The following is a 20849-nucleotide window of genomic DNA, read 5'->3' as shown; positions in this document are numbered from 1 at the left end:
GTCAAGATTTTAATGTAAAATAATTTTCTTTAATTGTATTTTATATCTTGATTAATGAAACATAGAAATAGTGATTTTCAGTTTTGGTCACCTGAGGAACCTACTTTCATTTGCTTCTGGAGAAGTCCATTTCCTAAATAGACACGATACTGCTTCAGCTATGTGCAAAACTTTTTGGTAATAAAAAATTGTCTGTTATTTACCTCTAAGGGGGTATTTGCAATTATTTCCTTCTTATCAGATGGGTAAAGAAAGACTGATTTAGACCCTATAGCTCACTCTAGCCATTGTAAATTATTAGCACACACCCATGTCTTGAAGACATTTCTCATGCACAAAAAAGCATACTCAGAGTACCTTAGATACATGTTTACTTTCATAGATAGTTCTTAAGTCTCTGGGTTTTGGTATGTCATTTAAAAAATATATGCATAGAAGTTAGTAATACCACAGCCAAATCCTTGCAAACAAATCTGTTAATGTCCAAGGTTTTATCTTTTTTAACAAAAAAATCCCCACTTTATACTACCCAAATGGAAGAATTAGAGACAATTAAAATCCCTCAGGAAATGTGTGTTTTTCTTGTCAGTGCTTGAAAAGGTCTGTTTAGTCATCATAACACGGGCTTAGATTCACCAGACCTAGAATAAAAGAAAAATGCCTGCATCTCTGGTGGGATAGACATAGCATTTAAAGTGGTTTTGCATAGCATTGCAGTTTGAAATCCCATAGGTATATGTGCATGATTTGATGCCCATTATAAGTGGACTTATTTTTGCTTGTCCCTCCCTCCACATTAGACAGTATTTGTGATATTTAGTGAAGTCAGCTAAGTCCTAATAAATAAAACCTCTAAACAGATGCTAAAGAGGGCTGTGCTCTCTGAAACAAGAAATTCCAAATCAGTCTATGATATGTACCTGGTACCTTTTCCTGCATTCACTATTTATCCAAATCTCATCAACGACATCAGTGCTATGTTCATAAACAGTTCATTCAGGAAGATCTAAGAAACCATTCAAAGTTGTAGGACATCAGAACCTAGTTCTCAAGTTGCTTTGGTGGGGGGAGCAAATCTTTAAATTCCAGATTTTTTTTTTTTAAAGCACAAGTTCAGCTTTGTATTTGGTAAACTTAACTTCCATAAAGCCAAATGCTATACAGTGCAAAGACTAGAGTTGCAATGGCTCTAAGCAAACAATTGCTGCTAAGGTTTTATATATAGTGAGTGGAAAGCACAGCTTAATGGTAAACCAACTGAGTTCAAGCCATATGAATATTCTAAGTAGATTTTATTATTCCTGGAACTTGCTATGCAGTGACATACAGTCTGTATCTTGCTCTTCTGACTTGATTCAAGTCTCATTATGTTTTGTGCTGGCTATAAGGTGCAGAAATCCTAACCTTTGGCAAAGAAGAGTTTAACCTGTAAAGGCGTGCAGTGCTTCCTGGTCTGCCCAGGTTACCTATTAATTTATTATTAGCAGCCCAAGAGGAGATATGTGTCCATGTACAAGTTTTTATATCAGACTTACAAACATTAACCCAAAGAAACATCAAATACAGTTCAAAAGCCCAAGAGAAAAGAGGTAATGAGAAAACAGAACATTGAAGGATGTTTAAATCATTGTTTTCTAAATGCTAACAACAGCAACAAAAAATTAAGTGCAAACCAAAACTACTGAGATTTATAGGCACTGTGTGTAGAATGTGCAAAAGTTTGCAAAGGGTTTTCCTTTCTGGGGCTGTGTGTTGCTTTAAGAAACTATCAAATACATCTCTTAGAAATATAAAGTTCCTTTCTCTCCCAACTGAAGGCAATTTTTAAAAATTCAAAGTTTATCAATACTCCATACAATAGCACATGTGAACCAGACATTCAGTTTCTTTCTGGGAAAAGAATAACCGATATTTAGGATGTCAAAAAAAAAAAAAATTCAACAAATACCACTGTCTAGAAGCCACCCAGAAAAAAATTTGTTGTCAAATCCTTTTGTTCTTCAGAAGTCATCATTCACCAGCTGAAGATTTTATATGTAGATACCTTGAAAAATTCAAAAAAAAAAGAAATCCAGTGAACCACTTTGGTATGCAATTTTCCTTCCTCCTTTTCTCCCTTCCTCCCTTCTTGTTATAAGGCATGGTAAATTTAACATTTAGCAAAGAGCATTGTATAACAGACCAGAAGGAATTTCCTATACGTAAATATGAGAATGGATAGTTAATAGAATTTTTTTTTTAATTTGGGGGAAAATCTTTAGAGCAGTACACCTCCCCCCTCTTTTACAGGAAATAAAAGCGGACCATGGTAAAAGAGCCTAACCCAGCTTAACATACATTTTTATTTCCTTTAGGCTTTGGTTGGCAAGCAGTTAATAAGCTTTTATGGGTTAAAATAAGGCCTCTTCTGTCTGAAGTTAGTAAGTTAAGTGCCTAGCTCTCAAGACAGATCTCAGAGATGCCCTCATCCATACAAGCTCCTAAGTTACATTAGGTAGAATCAAACACAGTGTTTTACTTTCACAAATTAAGAAGAACAAAAGTGGTCAATCTTTCTTTACCCTCAGTTCCAAAATTCCTATAATTTCCACCAGACCCCAAGGAGTACTTCTCTCACCCACCATGTGTTGGTGTCAATAACATAAGGACATTTCACTAAAAGAGGTAACACAACATGCTAATTTTGCTTTGCCACAGTAACCTACAATCATGAGCATTTGGGTTTCCAAGAGTCAACTAGACTTAGATGGTCATTTTCTTTAAGACTCTGGCTTAATATTTTAAAGAACCCTTAATTATAAGATTAATGGCTTTTAACTTTCCAATAGCACAATTATCCCACTCAGTGCTTTTCAGGGAATTACACTATAGATTTTGCAATGTGTATTTCATGCCAGCAGTATAAGGAGAACATGAAATACTCAAGAAGTAGACTTAGTTTCTCTGGCCTATAACACACAGGTTATTAGAAGGTACAGTTGCCTCCGTTTACAACAAACATTCAACTTACCAAGTACTGTGAACTCTAACTTGTATTTTTTCCATCAGCTTTTGGCTTGGAGGTTTCCTCCTTTGCCTAAAAGGGAAAGCAAAACCATCAATGAGCTCTTTCTTTTCTGGATTTTAGGTATCATAAAGCTAAATAACCAGAAGATTCTTAGGAAGTGGGTTCCTCTGAATTAAAGAAGCAAAAGATGGTAGTCAGTTGGAGAAAATAAGATGGTTCTTTCTAATTATCTTTTTTATTTAGCCACAATACTATGAATTCTTCCCCTTTAAGTTTATAAGCTAAAAATAACCTGAAGTGATTCTAAATACTTTACTCTAGACTTTTTTTTTTTTAAGACCAAGGTAACTGAAGAAAAAAATATGTAGTAAATGTTCTGGGATGCCTTGTTTGTACTTTCTGTGGTGATTCCCTTCCCTGTAAGGGGGCATTGCTGGCCAGCTCATCCACTCAGCATACAGGGTTATTATGCTTTCTACTTTATGTGAAAGAGTTTATCATGTACTTTGTATAACTGAAGTTAAATAATAAGCAAATTAATCTATTTCAGATAATGGCATGAACAACTAATTATCAACCTGGTTTCTTATATTCTTCATGAGCTTACTACCTTTTTTATTGATGTATAATTGATATATGATTAGTTTCAGGTATACAACATAACGTTGCAATATTTGTATATATTATGAAATGATCATCAAAATAAGTCTAGTTAGCATTTGTCACTATACATAGTTTTTTTTCTTGTGATGAGACTTTTAAGATCTCTCTTAGCAATTTTAAAATATGCAATATAACATTACTAACCATAAGTCATCATTTGTTTCATTAGTGGAATTTTGTACCTTTTGACTTCCTTTACCTATTTGATCCACATCCAACTTCCAGCAACAACCAATATATAAGCTTGTATTTTTTTTTGCTTTCTTTTTTTAAGATTCCACATGTGAGAGCTTATGTGTAAGTCAGAGCTCTCTCTGACTTATTTCACTTAACATAGGGCCTTCAAGGTCCACCCATGTTTTCACAAATGACATGTCATCCTTTTTTATGGCTGAGTAATATTTCATCATGTATATATACATCACAGCTTTAAAAATCCATTTGTCTATAAATGGACACTTAGGTTGTTTCCATATCTTGGCCATAATAAATAATGTTTCAGTGAATATGAGTGTACACATCATTTTGAGTCAGTGTTTTCATTTTCTTTGGATAAATACCCAGAAGCTGAATTGCTGGATCATATGGTTGTTCTCTTTCTAATTTTTTGAGGAACTTCCATACTGTTTTCCGAAGTGGCTGTATCAATTTCCATTGCCACCAACATTGTACAAGGGTCTGTTTCCCCTACATCCTCGCCAACACTTGTTATTTCTTGTCTTTTTAATAGACATTCTAACAGGTATAAGGTGATAGCTCATTGTGGTTTTGCTTTTCATTTCCATCATGATTAGTAGTGTGGAGCACTTTTTCATGTACCTGTTGTCCATCTGTATGTCGTTTTGAAAAAAAAAAAGTCTATTCAGAGCCTTTGTCCATTTGTCATTTGGATTGTTTGCTTTTTCCTATTGAGCCATCTTGAGTTCTTTGTGTAGTTTGGATATAAACCCCTTATCAGATACATGATTTGCTATTATTTTCTCCCATTCAGTAGGTTGCCTTTTCATTTGTTGATAGTTTCCTTAGAAGACGTTGCCATACTTCTAAGAAGTTTCTTTTTGGTTTGACATAGTCCTGCTTGTTTATTTTTGGTTTTGTTGCCTTTGCTTTTGGTGTCAATTACATAAAATCATCACCAAGACCATTGTGAAGGACCTTACTGCCTATGTTTTCTTCTAGGAGTTTTATGGTTCAGGTCTTAAGTTCAAGTATTTAATCCATTTTAAGTTAGTTTTTGTTCATGGTATAAGATAGTGGTCCAGTTTCATTTTGCACGTGGCTGTCCAGTTTTCCAAGCAGTATTTAGTGAAGAGACTGTCCTTTTTCCATTGTATATTCTTGTCTCCTTTATCATAAACTAATTGACCATATATTTGTGGGTTTATTTCTTGGCTCTCTATTCTTTCACATTGATCTATGTGTCTGTTTATGCCAATAGCATACTGGCTTTTTAAAATTATTTTTAATTAAATTTTGGGGGTAACATTGGTTAATAACATTGTCTAAGTTTCAGGTGTTCAACTTTATAATATATCATCTGTATATGTCATTGTGTGCTCACCACCCAAGTCTGGTTCCCTTTAGTCACTATATATTTCAGCCCCTTTAACCTCTTCATCCTTTTCCCTCCATCTTCCTTCCCCTCTAGTAACTACCATACTGTTGGCTGTGCTTATGAGTTTGTTTTACATTCGACATATGAATGAAATCATATGGTTCTTGTCTGACTTATTTCACTTAGCATGATACTTAAGATCCATTGATGTGGTTGCGAATGGCAATATTTCATCTTTTTATAGCTGAGTAGTATTCTCTTGTGCATTTGTACCACATCTTCTTTATCCAACCATCAGTCAAAGGACACTTAAGTTGTTTCTATGTCTTGGCTATTGTGAATAATGAATATAGAATACATATATCTTTACAAATAAGTGTTTTCAAGTAGATACTAAAGGGATTTTTGCATCGCATGGTAGCTTTATGCTTAATTTTTTTAAGTATGTGCCTCCATACTGTTTTCCACTGAGGCGGCACCAATGTACATTCCCACCAGCAGTGTATGAGGGGTCCCTTTTTCTTCATATCCTCCCAACACTTGTTATTTCTTGTTTTATTGAAAATAGCCATTCTAATAGGTATGAGGTGTTATCTCATGTGGTTTTGATTTTCACTTCACTTGTAGCTGGTGAAGTTGGACATCTTTTCATACCTCTGTTGGCCATCTATATGTCTTTTTGGGAAATTGTTCAGATCCTCTCCTCATTTTTTAAGTTGAATTGTTTGGTTTTGTTGAGTTGCGTGAGTTCTTCAGATTTTGGATACTAGCTCCTTATCAGAAGTATAGTTTGCAAATATCTTCTCCTACTTGATTGGTTGCCATTTTGTTTTGTTGATTTTTTGTTGTTGTTGTTTTTTGGGGTTTTTTGCTATACAGAAGCTTTTTTAGTTTGCTGTACTCCCATTTATTTAACTTCCCTTGCCTTTGGGATCAATTTCATAAAACACCCTGAGACCAAGGCCTGTAAATTTATTACCCATGTTTTCTTCTATGTATTTTATTGTTTCAGATATTATATTCAAGTTTTTAATCCATTTTGAGTTAATTTTCGTGTAACTTTTAATTATAATGCCTTGATACCATAATTTGAAACCAGGGAATGTGATGCCTCCAACCTTGTTTTTCTTTTTCAAGATGGCTTTTGCTATTTGGGGTCCTTTGTGGTTCCACACAAATTTTAGGATTGTTCTATTTCTGTGAAAAATTACAATTTTGATAAAGATTACATCTAACCTGTAGATTGCTTTGGGTACTATGGACATTTTAATGTATTTCTTCCATTCCATAAGCATGAAATCTCTTTTCTTTTACTTGTATTTTCTTCTATTTCTTTCATTAATGTCTTATACTGTTCACATTTTTCACCTCCTTAGTTAAATTTATTTCTAGGTATTTTATGCTTTTCGATGCAATTGTAAATATGATTATTTCTTAATTTCTCTTTCTAATAGTTTTAGTTTGTAGAAATGCAACAGATTTTTGCATTTCTATTGATTTTGTATGCTGCAAATTTACTGAATTCATTTATTCTACTTGGTAGAGTATTCAGGATTTCCTATAAATAATATGTCATCTGCAAATAATGACAGTTTTACTTCTTCCTTTCCAATTTGGATACTTTTTATTTCTTTTTCTTGTCTAATTGCCCTGGCTAGAACTTCCAGTACTATGTGGGATTAAAATGGTGGGAGTAGGCATCCTTGTCTTGTCCTAAACCTTGGAAGAAAAGCTTTCAGTTATTCACCACTAAGTATATGTTAGTTGTGGCCTTGTCATATATGACCATAATGTTGAGGTACATTCCATCCATACCCCTCTCTTTGTTGAGATTATTTTTATCATAAATGGATGTTGAATTGTCAAATGCTTTTCCTCTATCTACTGAAATGACCATGCGGTTTTAATCCTTCATTTTATTAATGTGGTGTATCACAATGACTGATATGCAGATGTTGAACCAAACTTCCATCCCTGGAATGAATTCCACTTTATCATGGTGTATTATTCTTTTACTATATTGTTGACTTCAGCTTGCTCATATTTTGTTGAGGATTTTTACATCTGTCTTCATCTGGGACATTGGCCTATAATTTTATTTTCTTTTAGCATCCCTGTCTGGCTTTGGTATAAGGGTAATGCAGATCTCATAAAATGTGATTGGAAGTATTCTCTCCTCTTCTATTTTTTTGGAAGAGTTTGAGAAGGATTTGTATTAATTCTTCCTTAAATGGTAGGTAGAATTCACTAGTGAAGCTGTCTGGTCCTGGACTTTTGTTTGTTGGGAGGGTTTTTTTGGTAAGATTTTATTTGTTTTTTAGGGAGAAGGGAATGGAGGAAGAAAGAGAGGGGGGAAAAACATTGATGTGAGACAGAAACATTGATGGGTTGCCTCTTGTAAGTGCCCTGACCGGAGCCTGACCCCACAATCCAAGTATGTGCCCTGACCAGAAATCGAACCAGTGACCTTTCGCTTTGCTGGATGACACTCAACCAACTGAGCCACACCAGTAAGGCTGTTGGGAGGTTTTTGATTAGTGATCTTCCTTACTAGTAAGCTATTCAGATCTTCTATTTCTTCATGATTCAGCCTTGGAAGACTGTATGTTTCTAGGAATTTATCCTTTTATTCTTAATTGTCCAATTTCTTGGTATAAAACTGTTGATAATAGTCTCTTATGAACCAATTTCTGTGGTATCAGTTGTAACAGCTTTTCTTTCATTTCTGATTGAGTCCTTTTTTCTTTTTTCTGAATCTAGCTTAAGGTTTCTCAATTTTATCTTTTCAAACCTCCAGCTCTTAGTACCATTGACCTTTTCTATTGTATTTCTAATTTCTATTGCATTTAGATTATTTCTAATCTCTATTGCAGAAACTGTGGGGTTTTGTTTTTTTCTAGTTCCTTGAAGAGTAATATTGTTTATTTGAGACTCTTCTTGTTTTTTCACATGGGCACTTATTACTATGAACTTCCCTCTTAGAACTGCTTTTGCTGTATCCCATAAACTTTGGTATATTGCATATCCATTTTCACTTGTCTGAAGGTATTTTTAAAATTTTCTTTTAACATATTCTTTGGCCATTGGTTTCCCAGTAGCATGTTCTTTAATTTCCACATATTTGTGAATTTTCCAGTTTTTTTCTTGTAATTATTTCTAGTTTCATACCATTGTGGTTCAAGAAGACAAGACACTCGATATAATTTCAGTCTTCTTAAATTTATTAAGACTTATCTGTGGCCTAACATATGATCTATTCTGGAGAATATTTAATAAACAATGGAGAAGAATATATATTCTGTTGTTTTATGGATGGAATGCTTGTGTGTGCGTGTGTGTGTGTACATATATTAATTCCATCTGATTGAATGTGCTATTTCTTACTGATTTTCTGTATGGGTGATCTATCCATTCATGAAAGTAGGGTATTTATTCAAATCTTCTACTATTTTTGTATTTCTGTCTATTTCTCCCTTTAGGTCTATAAATATTTGCTTTACATATTTACAAGCTCCAGTGTAGGGTACATAAATATTTACAAGAGTTATATACTCTTGCTGGATTGACCCCTTTGTCATTATGTAATGTCCTTCTTTGTCTTTGGTAACAGTCTTCATTTTGTTTTTACTGAATATATGTGACTTATAACATTGTGTAAATTTAAAGTATATATATTAATTTGATACATTATATACTGTAATATGATTGCCACTGTAGTGATATTAGATCTCTATCATATTACATAATTATATTACAATATTGCCTGTATTCATTACACTCTGAATTAGACCTCTGTCTTATTTACTACTGATTTCCAGTTTGTACATTTAAACAACATCCATCTTATCCCTGCATCCTTGATAACCACCATTTTACTCTTTTTTTTACAAGGCTGACTTTAGATTTCACGTATCAGTGATATCATACAGTACTGTCTTTCTCTGACTTATCTCAAGCAGTATAAGGTGACAGAGGTCCGTTCATGTTGTCACAAATGGTGGGATATCATTCTTTCTCATGCTTGAATAATACTCTATTGTATATATGCACTACTTCTTTATCCATTCATTTACTGGTAAGTGTTTAGGTTATTCCCATATCTTGGCTATTATGAATAATGCAGCAATAAATATGGGAGTGCAGATATCTCTTTGAAATCCTACTTTTGTTTCTTTTGGATATATACCCAAAAGCAGAATTGCTAGATCATATGGTCGATCTATTTTTAAATTTTTTAGGAATCTCCACATTGTTTTCCATAGTGTTTGAACAAATTTACATTCCCACTAGCAGTGTTATAAGTGTTCCCTTTTACCACACCTTCATCAGCACCTGCTGTCTTGTCTTCTTGATGAACAGGTGTGAGGTGATATCTAATTGTGATTTTGATTTGAGCTTTCCTGATGATTAGTGATGTTAAGCATTTTTTCCATGTGTTTGTCAGCCATACCGATGTCATCTTTGGAAATGCCTATTTAGTTCTTCTGCCCTTTTTTAGTCAGATTGTTTTTCTTGTCAAGTTGTATGAATTCCTTATGTATTTTGGATATTAACCCCTTTTCTGATATATGGTTTACAAATGTTCTCCCATAGTATAGGCTGTCTTTTAATTTAATTGTTTATTTTGCTGTAAGGAAGCTTTTGAGTTGGATGTAGCCCTATTTGTTAAGTTTCACTTTTGTTTGTGTTTTGACATCATATCAACATCATATTATTGCCAAGACCAATGTCAAGGAGCTGCTGCTTCTCTACATTTTCTTCTAGATGTTTTATGGTCTTAGGTCTTTAAGTGTTTAATCCATTTCGAGTTAATATTTGTGACTGGGGTGAGACAGGGGTCCAATTTCATTGTTCTGCATGTATTTCCCCTTTTTTCCCAGCACCATTTGCTGAAGAGACCTTTGGCTGTTCTGGGATCCCCATTGGTTATTTTGGGCTCCCTTTTGGAATAGTAGTTGACCAAATATTCAGGGGTTTGTTTCTGAGGTCTTGATTCTGTTCCATTGGTCTTCGTGCCTTATTTTTACCTCCAGTACCATACTGTTTTGATTTCTATAGCTTGGTAGTATAGTTTTAAATTAGTAAGAGCGATGTTTCCAGCTTTGTTCTTCTTTCTCAGTATTGCTTTGGCTGTTCAGGATCTTCTGTGGTTCCATACAAATTTTTAGATTGTTCTATTTCTGTGAAAAAAATGCCATTGGAATTTTGATAGGATTGCATTGAATTTGTAGATGCTTTGGATAGTAAGGACATTTTGATAAAGTTAATTCTTCTGATCCATGAACATAGGATGTCTCTACATTTGTTTATGTTGTCTTTGATATCTTTCAGTAGTCTCATAGTTTTCAGTCTACAATCTTTCACTTTCTTGGTTAAATTTATTCCATATTTTATTGTTTTTGACATTATTGTGAATGGGATATTTTCTTGTTCAGATGATTCATTATTAGTATAAAAGAATGCCAGTGATTTTTGTATGCCTATTTTTTTAATCCTGCAAATTTACTGAAGTTGTTAATTAGTTCCAACAATTTTTTGGTTGACTCTTTGGGATTTTCTATATACAAAATTGCACCAGCAAATACCAACAATTTTACTTTTTCCTTTCCAATTTGTATGTCTTTATTTCTCTGTCTTGCTTGATTGATCTACCTAGGACTTCCAGTGCTATACTGAATAGGAGTATGAAGAGTGGGCATTGTTTTCTGATTCCTCACCTTACAGGAAAACTCTCAATTTTTTTTCCATTGAGTATGCTTGCTGGGTTTGTTGCATATGGCCTTTATTATGTTGAAGTATATTTCTTTTATACCTTATATTTTAATGGTTTTATCATGAAAGGAAGCTGTATTTTGTCAAATGCTTTTTCTGCATCTATTGAAATGATCATGTGATTTTTATTTTTTACTTTATTATGTGATATATTACATTTATTAATTTGCATATGTTGAACTCTCCTTGCATCCCAGGGATAAATCCCAATTGGTCCTGCTGTATAATTCTTTTAATATGTCCTTGAATTCAGTTTGCTAATATTTTGTTGAGAATTTATGCATCTATATTCATCAAGGATATTAGTCTATAGTTTTCTTGTGGTTTCCTTATCTGGTTTTGGTATCAAGATAACACTAGCTTTGTAGTGACTTTAGAAGTGTTCCCTCCTCCCCAATATTTTGGAAGAGTTTGAGGAAACTTGGTGTTAATTTTTCAAATGTTTGATAGAATTCACCAGTAAAGCTGTCTTGTCCTGGGTGGGGGGTGGGTGGAGGGTGTGTGTGTGTGTGTGTGTGTGTGTGTGTGTGTGTGATTTTTATTACTGGTTTAGTCTCTTTACTCTTTATTGGTCTGTTCAGATTTTCTATTTCATCCTGACTGAGTCTTGGTAGGTTGTGTGTTTCTAGAAATGTATGCATCTATTCTAGGATATGTAATTTGTTGGCATATAATTGTTCAAAGTCATTTCTTATGATCCTACACATTTCTGTAGTGCTAGTCAGTAATGTCTTCTCTTTCATTTCTAACATTACTTGAGTCTTCTCTGTTTTCCTAATAAGCCTGGAAAAAGGCTTGTCATTTACTTTTCTTTATGAAGATGCAGCTCTTACTTTTGTTGACCCTTCCTACTGTTTTTCTGGTCTCTATTTTATTCCATTCTGATCTTTATTATTTCCTTTCTCTTTCTAACTTTGGGCTTAATTTGTTCTTTTTCTACTTTCTCGAGGTGTAGACTTAGGTTGTTTTTTTGAGACCTTTCTAAATTCTTAGTATATGCATTTCCTCTCAGAACTGTTTTTGCTGCATCCCACAAGATTTGATATGTTATATTTCCATTTTTACTCATTTTGAGTCAATTTTTTATTTCCCTTTTAGTTTCTTCTTTGACCTATTGTTTATTTAGAGTGTTGTTTAGTTTCCACATATTTCTTCTCACTTTCTTCTTTGTATTTATTTCTAGTTTAATATCATTATAATAAAAAAAGATAATTGGTATATCAGCCTTCTTAAACTTGCTACTATTTGTTCTGTGTCCTGCCATGATCATGATGTCATGATCTCTGCTGGAGAATGATCCATATGCACGTGAGAACACACATTCCTTTGCTATTGGATGGAATGTTCTTTGTATGTCTGTCTGTTAAGTCAATTTCTTCTAAAGTATGGCTCAGTTCCAACATTACCTTGTTAACTTTGTTTGATTAGTCAATCCATTGCTGATAATGTGATACTGAAGTTCCCTACTATTGTTGTTTATTGTCTATTTGTCCTTTAAGATTTGTTAGTATTTGCATAACATATTTTGGTGCTTGGGTTTTGGGAGCATATATACTGGGTTGGCCAAAAAGTTTGTTTAGTTTCTTTCTGTATAATGGCTCTAGTAGTGCTTAGTTGTCTTTAAACTTCATTTGAAACAATTTTGTTAGATTGTACTGTGACAACTGTCATATTGGTGCACATTTTAAAAAAACATCAAAATTGGTGAACTTTTGTGCAGCCATGCAGTACTGGAGATGGAAGAAGATATGCAACATTTTTGGCGTATTATGCTTTATTATTTTAAGAAAGGTAAAAATGCAGCTGAAATGCAAAAAAAGATTTGTGCAGTTTATGGAGAAGGTGCTGTGACTGATCAAACATGTCCAAAGTGGTTTGTGAAGTTTCTTGGGGCTCTTGACATTTTTGTCAAATAATTCTTTGCTGTGGGGCTGTTTATACATTGAAGATGTTTGGCAGCATCCCATAGGCTCTACCCACTAGAAACCAATAGGGGGAGATAGCCAGCATATTCAAAATATCCTAATCAATAAAGCTAATGAAAATGTGTCCATTATTAAAATGTAATGTAATGGACTTTTTGGCCAACCCGATATTTACAGTTGTTATATCCACTTGATGTACTGACCGCTTTATCATTATATAATGACCTTCTTTGTTTCTTGTAACCATTTTTGGCTTGAAGTCTATTTTGTCTGACATAAGTATGGCTACATCCGCTTTCTTTTAATTTCTGCTTGCATGGAATATTATCTTTCATCCCTTCATTTTGAACCTATGTGTGTCTTTAGAGCTGAAATGAGTCCCCTGTGGGGAACACATAGTTGGGTCCTTTTTTTTTTTTTCTTATTCTTTCGCCTGCTCTGTGACTTTGGGTTGGCGAATTCAATCCATTCACATTTAGGATGATTATTGATATAAGGACTTACCGCTGTCATTTTATCTTTTGCCTTCTCATTGTTTTGTATCTCCATTGTTTCTCCTTCTGTTTCTGTCTACCTTATTAAGTTGGTGGTTTTCCACAGTGACTTGTTCATTTCCCCCCAGCCCCACCAGTTTTTGTGTCTCTGCTCTACATTTTTGCTTTGTGGTTACCTTGTGGTTTACGGGGAAAAAAAAATCATAGATAATATAGTCCTTTTTCTGCTAATAGCAACTTATCTTAATTTGCCTGTAAAGGTTCCATCCTTTTACTCATTTTATATTTTTTAATATGACACATTACCATTTTTAATGCTGTGAATTTGTCACAAATTGTAGTAGCTGTAGTTATTTTTAATGCTTTCCTTTAACCTTTATGCTATAATTAACACACCTTTCTAAGATAGAAACAGTGTTTTCTAATTCTGACTATCACCATAATCAAAGTTTTGTATATTTTCTCTTTGCTGAAAGGGTGTTCTAGTGGTAGTGAAATTTTGTTTGTCTAGAAAAGCCTTTATTTCTGCATATCTGAAGGATAACTTCCCCAGACTGAGTATGCTTGGTTGGAAATTTTCACCTTTCAACTCTTTGAATATGTCATTCCCCTCTACTCTCACGGTTTCATTATTCTGTGTCTTGGATAAGGCCTTTTAGCACTGAGGTAATAAGGTGTTTCAGCTTCATGGACATCTAGTTTCTTCCCCAGATTTGGGGGAGTCTCAGCTATTATTTCTTTAAATAAACTCTCTGCCATCTTCTTTTTATGTACCCATTATTTTTACATTGGTTTTTATAATGGACCCAGGTAGCTCTCAAGGAGTTTCCTTACTTTTTAAAAAATCTTAGTTCTTTCTCCTCTTTCACCTAAATTATTTCTAGATGCCTATCCTCCCAACTGCTTAATCTTTCTTCCATCTTATCTACTCCATTTCCATGCTTTTCTCATGCATTCTGAATCTCATTCATTGAATCCTTTATCGCCAGAATTTTTGTTTAGTTCTTTTTTTAAAAAATAATTTTCCTCTCCATGGTAAAATACTTTCTGTTCATTAATTTTATTCTTGAGTTCCTTGAATGGCTTGAGTTTTCTTATAGGTTGTTGAATTTCTTCATAACAGCTATTTCAAATTCTTTATCAGTAATATTCCATAAGTCTTTGAGTTTGCTGCAAAATGGTGGTTTTCTTATGGTGATTTTTTATAGCATTTGTTGAAATGTGCCTCTCCATCGCATTTGAAGTAGCAAATGCCTTATTTAGGGAAGGTTTTGTTTCCTTTGATTCTGTTTAACAGATTGGCAATTAGAATACTTTTCCTTTTCCAGACGTTGGCGGTAGAATACAAGTTTTTGGTTTCTTTTAGTGGAGTTGATTTGCTGCTAAAGTTGGGAGTGTGCCTGTGAAAACGAGCTGGCTTGAAAAAGAAACAAAAAGGCTGGTGGCAGAGTGGGGAGAGCTGTGTACTGAGCACAGGGGACTTCGGGTGTGTCCATAGCCCAGCAGCGGGATCCTTGCGCTGGCAAGTCCTGGAAGTCTGGTGGCAGACTTCTTGCTGTACTTCCCAGGCCGAAATGAGTTCTTCTCCTTTCTCTGCCCTCTTCCCTTTCCTTTCCCTTCCCCCAGTCGTCACTGCGGTCTGTCCTCAGAGAGAGCGATGGGTCCCTCCAGCTGCAGCATGCGTGGCCGGAGAGATCCCCGCTCACCTCTTCCACCCTCCCCGGCTCTGCCAGCAAGGTTGCCACGGCCTATGCCACCTCTCTCCTGGCCCCGCACCCCCTCTGAGGGCCGATCCCCCCATTTTCGATGCTCAGTGGAAGGATCCCTTGGGTATCCTGGTGTGCTGTGCAAAGTCACCTGTGCTTATAGAAGTGTGAATGGTTGGACACGGAAGGGGAAAGAAAAAAGGAACGATTCGGGCTGCCATGGGGTGACTTCACTCATAGCCGCAGTCTTCGTGAGAGCTTATTTTGTCTAAATATAGCTACCCCAGATTTGTTGTTGTTGTTTGGTTTCCATTTGCATGGGATATCTTTTTCCATCCCTTCACTTTTCATTCTGTTTCCTTAGATCTGAAGTGAGTCTCTCGTAGGCAGCATATAGATGGGTCTTGTTTTTTTCTATCCATTCAGCCACTCTGTCTTTCGGTTGGAGAATTTACATTTAAACGAAGTATTAATAGTTTTGTACTTATCTGGCTGTTTTCTGGCTGTTTTGCACTTCTTCTGTTTCTTCTGGCTCTCTTTGTTTGTGATTTGATGATTTTCTATTGTGTTATGCTTAGGTTCCTTTCTTTTTATCTTTTGTGTATCCACTACACTGTTAAGCTTTGTTGTTACCTATGGTTGTTACCTAGGCTTACAAAGAGCAACCCATATTTATTAGTCTGTTTTAAGTTTATAACTTAAGTTTCAGTCCATTCCAAAGCTTTACACCCCCAACTCATTTTATATTTTTGATGTTACATTTTATATCCTTTTATATTGTATATCCTTTAATTACTGGAGTTACAATTATTATTATTTTTTACCTTTTGTCTTTTAACCTTTATACTGGTTTTAGGTGACTGACTGGGTTGGCCAAAAAGCCCATTGCATTTTTTCCATAAAATAAGACATTTTTCACTTTCACCAATAACTTTACTGATTTGGATATTGTGAGTACGCAGGCTACCTCCCGCTATTGGCATCTAGTTGGGTAGAGGCCAGGGGCGCTGCTACACATCTTCCAATGCACAACACAGCGCCACAGCAAAGAACTATTTGGCCAAAAGGTCAATAGTACAAGAAACTTCTCAAACCACTTTTGATGCGTCCGATCCATCAACTTTCTCCATAAACTGCACAGATCTTTTTGTGTTTCAGTTGCATTTTTACCTTTCTTGAAATAATGCAGCATTTTCAGCATATTATGTTTTATATTTTCTTCCATCTTCAGCATTAAAATGTCTGCACAAAATTTCACCAACTTGGATACATTTTGTTTTAAATGAAGGCTGATATGACAGCTGTCACAATACAATCTAACCGAATTGTTTCAAATGAAGTTAAAGACAACTAAACACTACTAGAGCCATTGTACAGAAAAAACTTTACCGACGTTTTAGCCAATCTAATATGTACGTTTACCAGTTATTTGTATTTGTATTTCAAATGTTTTCCTGTAATTAACTAGCACCCTTTCATTTAACCTTCAAGAAGTCCCTTTAACATTCCTTGCAAGGCCAATTTAGTGCGGATGAACTCCTTTAGCTTTTGCTTGTCTGGGAAACTCGCTTTCTCCTTCAGTTCTGAATGACAACGTTGCTGGGTAGAGTATTCTTGGTGGGAAGTTTTATTTTCTTTCAGCACTTTGAATGTATTCTACCTTCTGGCCTGCAAAATTTCTGCTAAAAAATCTGCTGATAGTCTTATGGGAGTTCCCTTGTACATAAGAATTGTTTTTATCTTACTACTTTTGAGATTGTCTCCTTGTCTTTGCTTTTGAGATTGTCTCCTTGTCTTTGACTTTTTGATTATAATGTTTAATTTAATTAGTGTGGGTCTCTTTGGGTTCATCTCATTTGGAACTTTCGGGGCTTTCTGGATCTGGATGTCTGTTTCCTTCCCCAAGTTAGGGAAGCTTTCAGCCGTCCATTCTTCATTTAGTTTTTTCCCTCATTTTCTCTTCTCCTTCTGGGACCCCTATAATGCAAATGTTGGCCTTAAGCTATGTTCATTTTATTTTCCATTCCTTTTTCTTTTTGTTATTCTGATTGAGTTCCACTGCCATCTTCTGATCCTTTCTTCTTCATCTGGTGGGGCTGTTGAACCCCTCCTGCATATATTTCAGTTCAATTATTGTATTCTTCAGCTCTGTGACTTCTACTTGTCTCTGTCTCTGTTGAAGTTCTGCATTTGCCCATTCTTCTCCTTTGTGGGTCTCATGGAATTTGATGAGCATCTTTATGACCGTTATTTTGAATGCTTTATGAGGTAAATCACTTATCTCCATTTCATTATGGACCTTTTATGTGGTTTTATCTTCTTTTGTTTGGAACACATTCCTCTTTCTTCATTTTCTTGGATACTTTGTGTTGGTTTCCATGCTTTAGATGAAACAGCCACCCCTTCCAGGCTTGAAGAAGGGGCCTTATGGAGGAGGTGAAACTTATCATTCAACCTTGTCCTAGATCTTGGTTGTCTCTCAAAACTTTGTGATTGTCCACGCAGCAACTGAATCTTAGGGGCTCCCCCAGTGGTCGAGGGTGTACTGAGATCTGTCAGTGTTCCAAAGGGGAGGGGCTCTCAGTCAGCACCTAGGTTCAGGCTGCATGGAAGCCAGACCCTCAGAGAACAGCTTTTAAATGATGCAAATATATAGTTATGTGGGGCCACAAGGGTTAAGTCCCAGGTGATCTAGAGGTGTCCCCTGGGAGCAGCTGCAACTATTGGGCACCAGAGGAGGATGCAAGCTCCTTCCCAGGAGGCACTGGCAAGCCGGAGTGGAGCAGTGGGTGAGCGCAAAGATGGCACCGCTGGCGGGAGCAACGGCGGGAGCAAAGGCAGCACCCATCAGCCTCTGTCCCTGGTAAGTAATTCCGCAGGCCCTGGGTGTGTGCTAAATTAGATGCCTGTCCTTCATGCTGACACTTAAGCCATTTAATTCTTTCATAGAAAGTCTAGGAGCCTCTCAATCCGCTGCCTCTGCGCTGGGCTCTAGGGCTGTTGAGTCCAAGCGTGCAAGCTGTTTAATGAAGGACCACTTCATCAGTTCACTATAGCTTTGTAGGTCTCATCGATGTGAGCCTTGGTGGCTTTCAAAGCCAGATGTTTTGAGGCCTTGTCTCTCAGGCGCAGCTCTTACAAGTTGGGGTGCCCAATGGGGGCTTCAAACTTAGTTCTTTAGGGAGAAGCTCTGGGTTTTGAATTGTCCCCGATGGCTGGTTGCCACACTGGGGGTAAGGTTTATGGCAATATTGTGTCTCGGCCTCTCCAACCTGTTTTGATGTGGGTTTTTTTCCCTCATTTGCAAATGAGTAAGAGTCACTCAGCTAGTTTCTGGATTTTTTTTTCCCCCCAGAGGAAATTGTTTCACTTACAGATTTAGTGTGTCCATGGAAGGAGGTTAGTTCAGGCTCTTCCTATGTTACCATCTTGAACTGGGACTATTTTGTTTTAAAGAGCTTTGATGTAGCTAGACAATTGTTTTTAAAGTTGTACCGTTAATTTCTCATTATAGTTAGGGGATCATAGTAATAACCACCTGATCATGTGTTCTAAGAACTGGAAGGAATCCAGAAACTGTGTAATCCAACTTCCATTCCTTTCCTGACCACAGTTTGAATAATTTTTAATAATGCTCCCAACTGTTCTGTTCCATTAATGCCCAATTCTAAGAAACTGGAAGCTATTCATTGGCCTTAGTTTTACTCTCTAGAACAACATGAAAAATTATATACTAATAGCCTTCCCTCCCATGTGGTGTCAAATTAATATTTTGGATCATAGAAATGCTAAGATCTTCCCTAATTCTGTATACTACCTACTGCTATATTCTAAAACTTATATAAACCACATTCTCTGGTGGTGCTGTCCCTGCCTTTTAAAATGTCTCAGTTTGCAGAAGTTCTTATAATGAATAGCATATCATAATCAAATTTTTTCCTTAATGATACACAAAGTCATGGTTTATTTTATAATTGATGGTCATGTAGAGTTAATGAAATGAAGTATATGAACTCGTACTGTCAACGTGTTATCCAAGTAAAAATGTTCAGTTGGAAGTGGTGGCCTGGGTCTTTAGAGAGGTGAAGGTGGGAAAGGCATCCGCCCAGGCCACCGTTCCCCACACTCTCAGTCACATCCCAGCACGAAGTCCAAGGCCCCAAAGCATGTGGAGAGATCAATGAAACTAGGGAGGAATTAATGATACAGCAACCAGCATGTCATTGCTGATCTCAGGCAGAGCTTAAAAAGAAGAAGAAAACTCAGATCTTTTGAGGATGGGGATAGGGTGGTAGGCAGAAGGGCTTCTACGTTTGAATGGTGTTTTTAAAGTGGTGAAAGAACTTAAACATACTTATTATAAGGAGAAAAACTGAGCTGGAGAGAGTGAAGATTTTGGAGAGAGTGGGTTATTGACTGCTGAGAGAGAGGGAAGACATGGAGAGGGGAGAAGGTCTGTCAGTGGGGAACTGGGAAGAGGACCTTAGGGGTTTTCTGCCGGGAGGCCTCAATTTTTCTCTTTGAAGTAGAAGACAAGGCCATCTGCAGATAGTCAAGGAATGTGCTGGAAGGGAAGAGGTCAGCACAGACAGCTTAGCTGACATTGGGCACGACCAATTACAATGGTCTCATCAGTATTTTGTGCAATGTTCTCTAGATCAGCATAGGACCCTGGTGGTGTTTTAACAATTGCATCCAGAATGTTCATTTAGAGTTTTAAAGTACCAGTTAGTTAAAAAAAAAAAAGTCTTTAAAACTTCAATTTATTTACCAAGACAGGCTAGGGGATAGATAGTGTTTAATGCTTAAATTATTTTATTCTAAATAGATTCTAATAAAATTAAATGACTAAGAGGATAAATGCCACCTTATGTAATTGCTAAACTAATTTGCAGTATATTCAACAGCTCTCTTTACCTTTGCAGAATTCTTTGCTTTCCCCTTATTCTTGGGTGCTTTGGAGATGGAAGCAGTCTTGTCTTTGTCCTAAAGCAAAGGAAAGGTAATAAAGCTATCATTAATCCATCTAGCAATTAGGGTTATTGGCTGCAATTAATCAATTCAGACTCTTCTTTTTAGTCGCCTGGAGACCTCCAATTTCATTAAATAATGGAAAACTTTGGGTGTTTTAGTCACAATTTTTTGAACAATGGTGAATGTACACAGAAGTGATTAAGGTAGGAGGTAAAAAGGATAAAAATGAGGGAAATGTGGGTCACAGTGATGTTCTGCCAATTTCCATGATGCATGATTCACCCAGTCCATATTTTCCTTACCAAAACAGAGCTTGTTTCTCTTGGGATTGGTTTTTACATTCCATAGATTAAGAATGGGATGTTGTTTTCAATGTTATAGGAGAGAAATGTAACAAAAGACAACCACAGACAGCTGGGCAAGTCATACATAAAAATAAAGCCCACTCACCAAAAAGGCATTAATCATGAGTTTCCAGGGGTAAGAAATCAGATGTGAGGAAGACTAGAAATTAAGTCATCCAGCAGGGGAAGGACTGGCAATTCAGTGATTAAGAGATATGATTAATAACAGCCAAAGCAATAGCAAACTGAGATCTATACTATTAATTCTTCTGAAAATAACAAGGGTATAATTTATAGGTAAAATGCCACACATACTTGTTGAGTTATACATTATTTTTTTTCTTTCATTAATAATCACATTTTAAGCATCTGCTATATACCAGACATCCTGCTAATCTGAGCAGGGAGG

The 20849-nt window shown here is 35.9% G+C and overlaps 1 protein-coding gene across 6 annotated transcripts in view; it reads right to left on the bottom strand.

The window, feature by feature from the left end:
• Positions 1 to 7: 7 nt before the first annotated feature.
• The window catches only part of CAST (calpastatin), a 126833-nt gene continuing 105991 nt past the window's right edge, over positions 8 to 20849 (bottom strand). For all 6 annotated transcript variants that reach the window (XM_054578627.1, XM_054578621.1, XM_054578624.1 and 3 more), the window contains 3 exons: positions 20040 to 20108; positions 3011 to 3076; positions 8 to 2044 (listed from right to left, as the gene is read on the bottom strand). In XM_054578627.1, coding sequence (XP_054434602.1) covers positions 3026 to 3076; positions 20040 to 20108 — 120 coding nt within the window. In that variant the 3' untranslated portion in view covers positions 8 to 2044; positions 3011 to 3025. The remainder of the gene's footprint in view (positions 2045 to 3010; positions 3077 to 20039; positions 20109 to 20849) is intronic.

This window comes from Pteronotus mesoamericanus, unplaced genomic scaffold (genome assembly GCF_021234165.1).
Source record: "Pteronotus mesoamericanus isolate MK-2021 breed Mesoamerican mustached bat unplaced genomic scaffold, CSHL_Meso_final contig_50, whole genome shotgun sequence".
Classification (NCBI taxonomy): domain Eukaryota; kingdom Metazoa; phylum Chordata; class Mammalia; order Chiroptera; family Mormoopidae; genus Pteronotus; species Pteronotus mesoamericanus.
The sequence above is the reverse complement of the archived record's forward strand: the minus strand, read 5'-3'. Positions and strand labels throughout refer to the sequence as shown.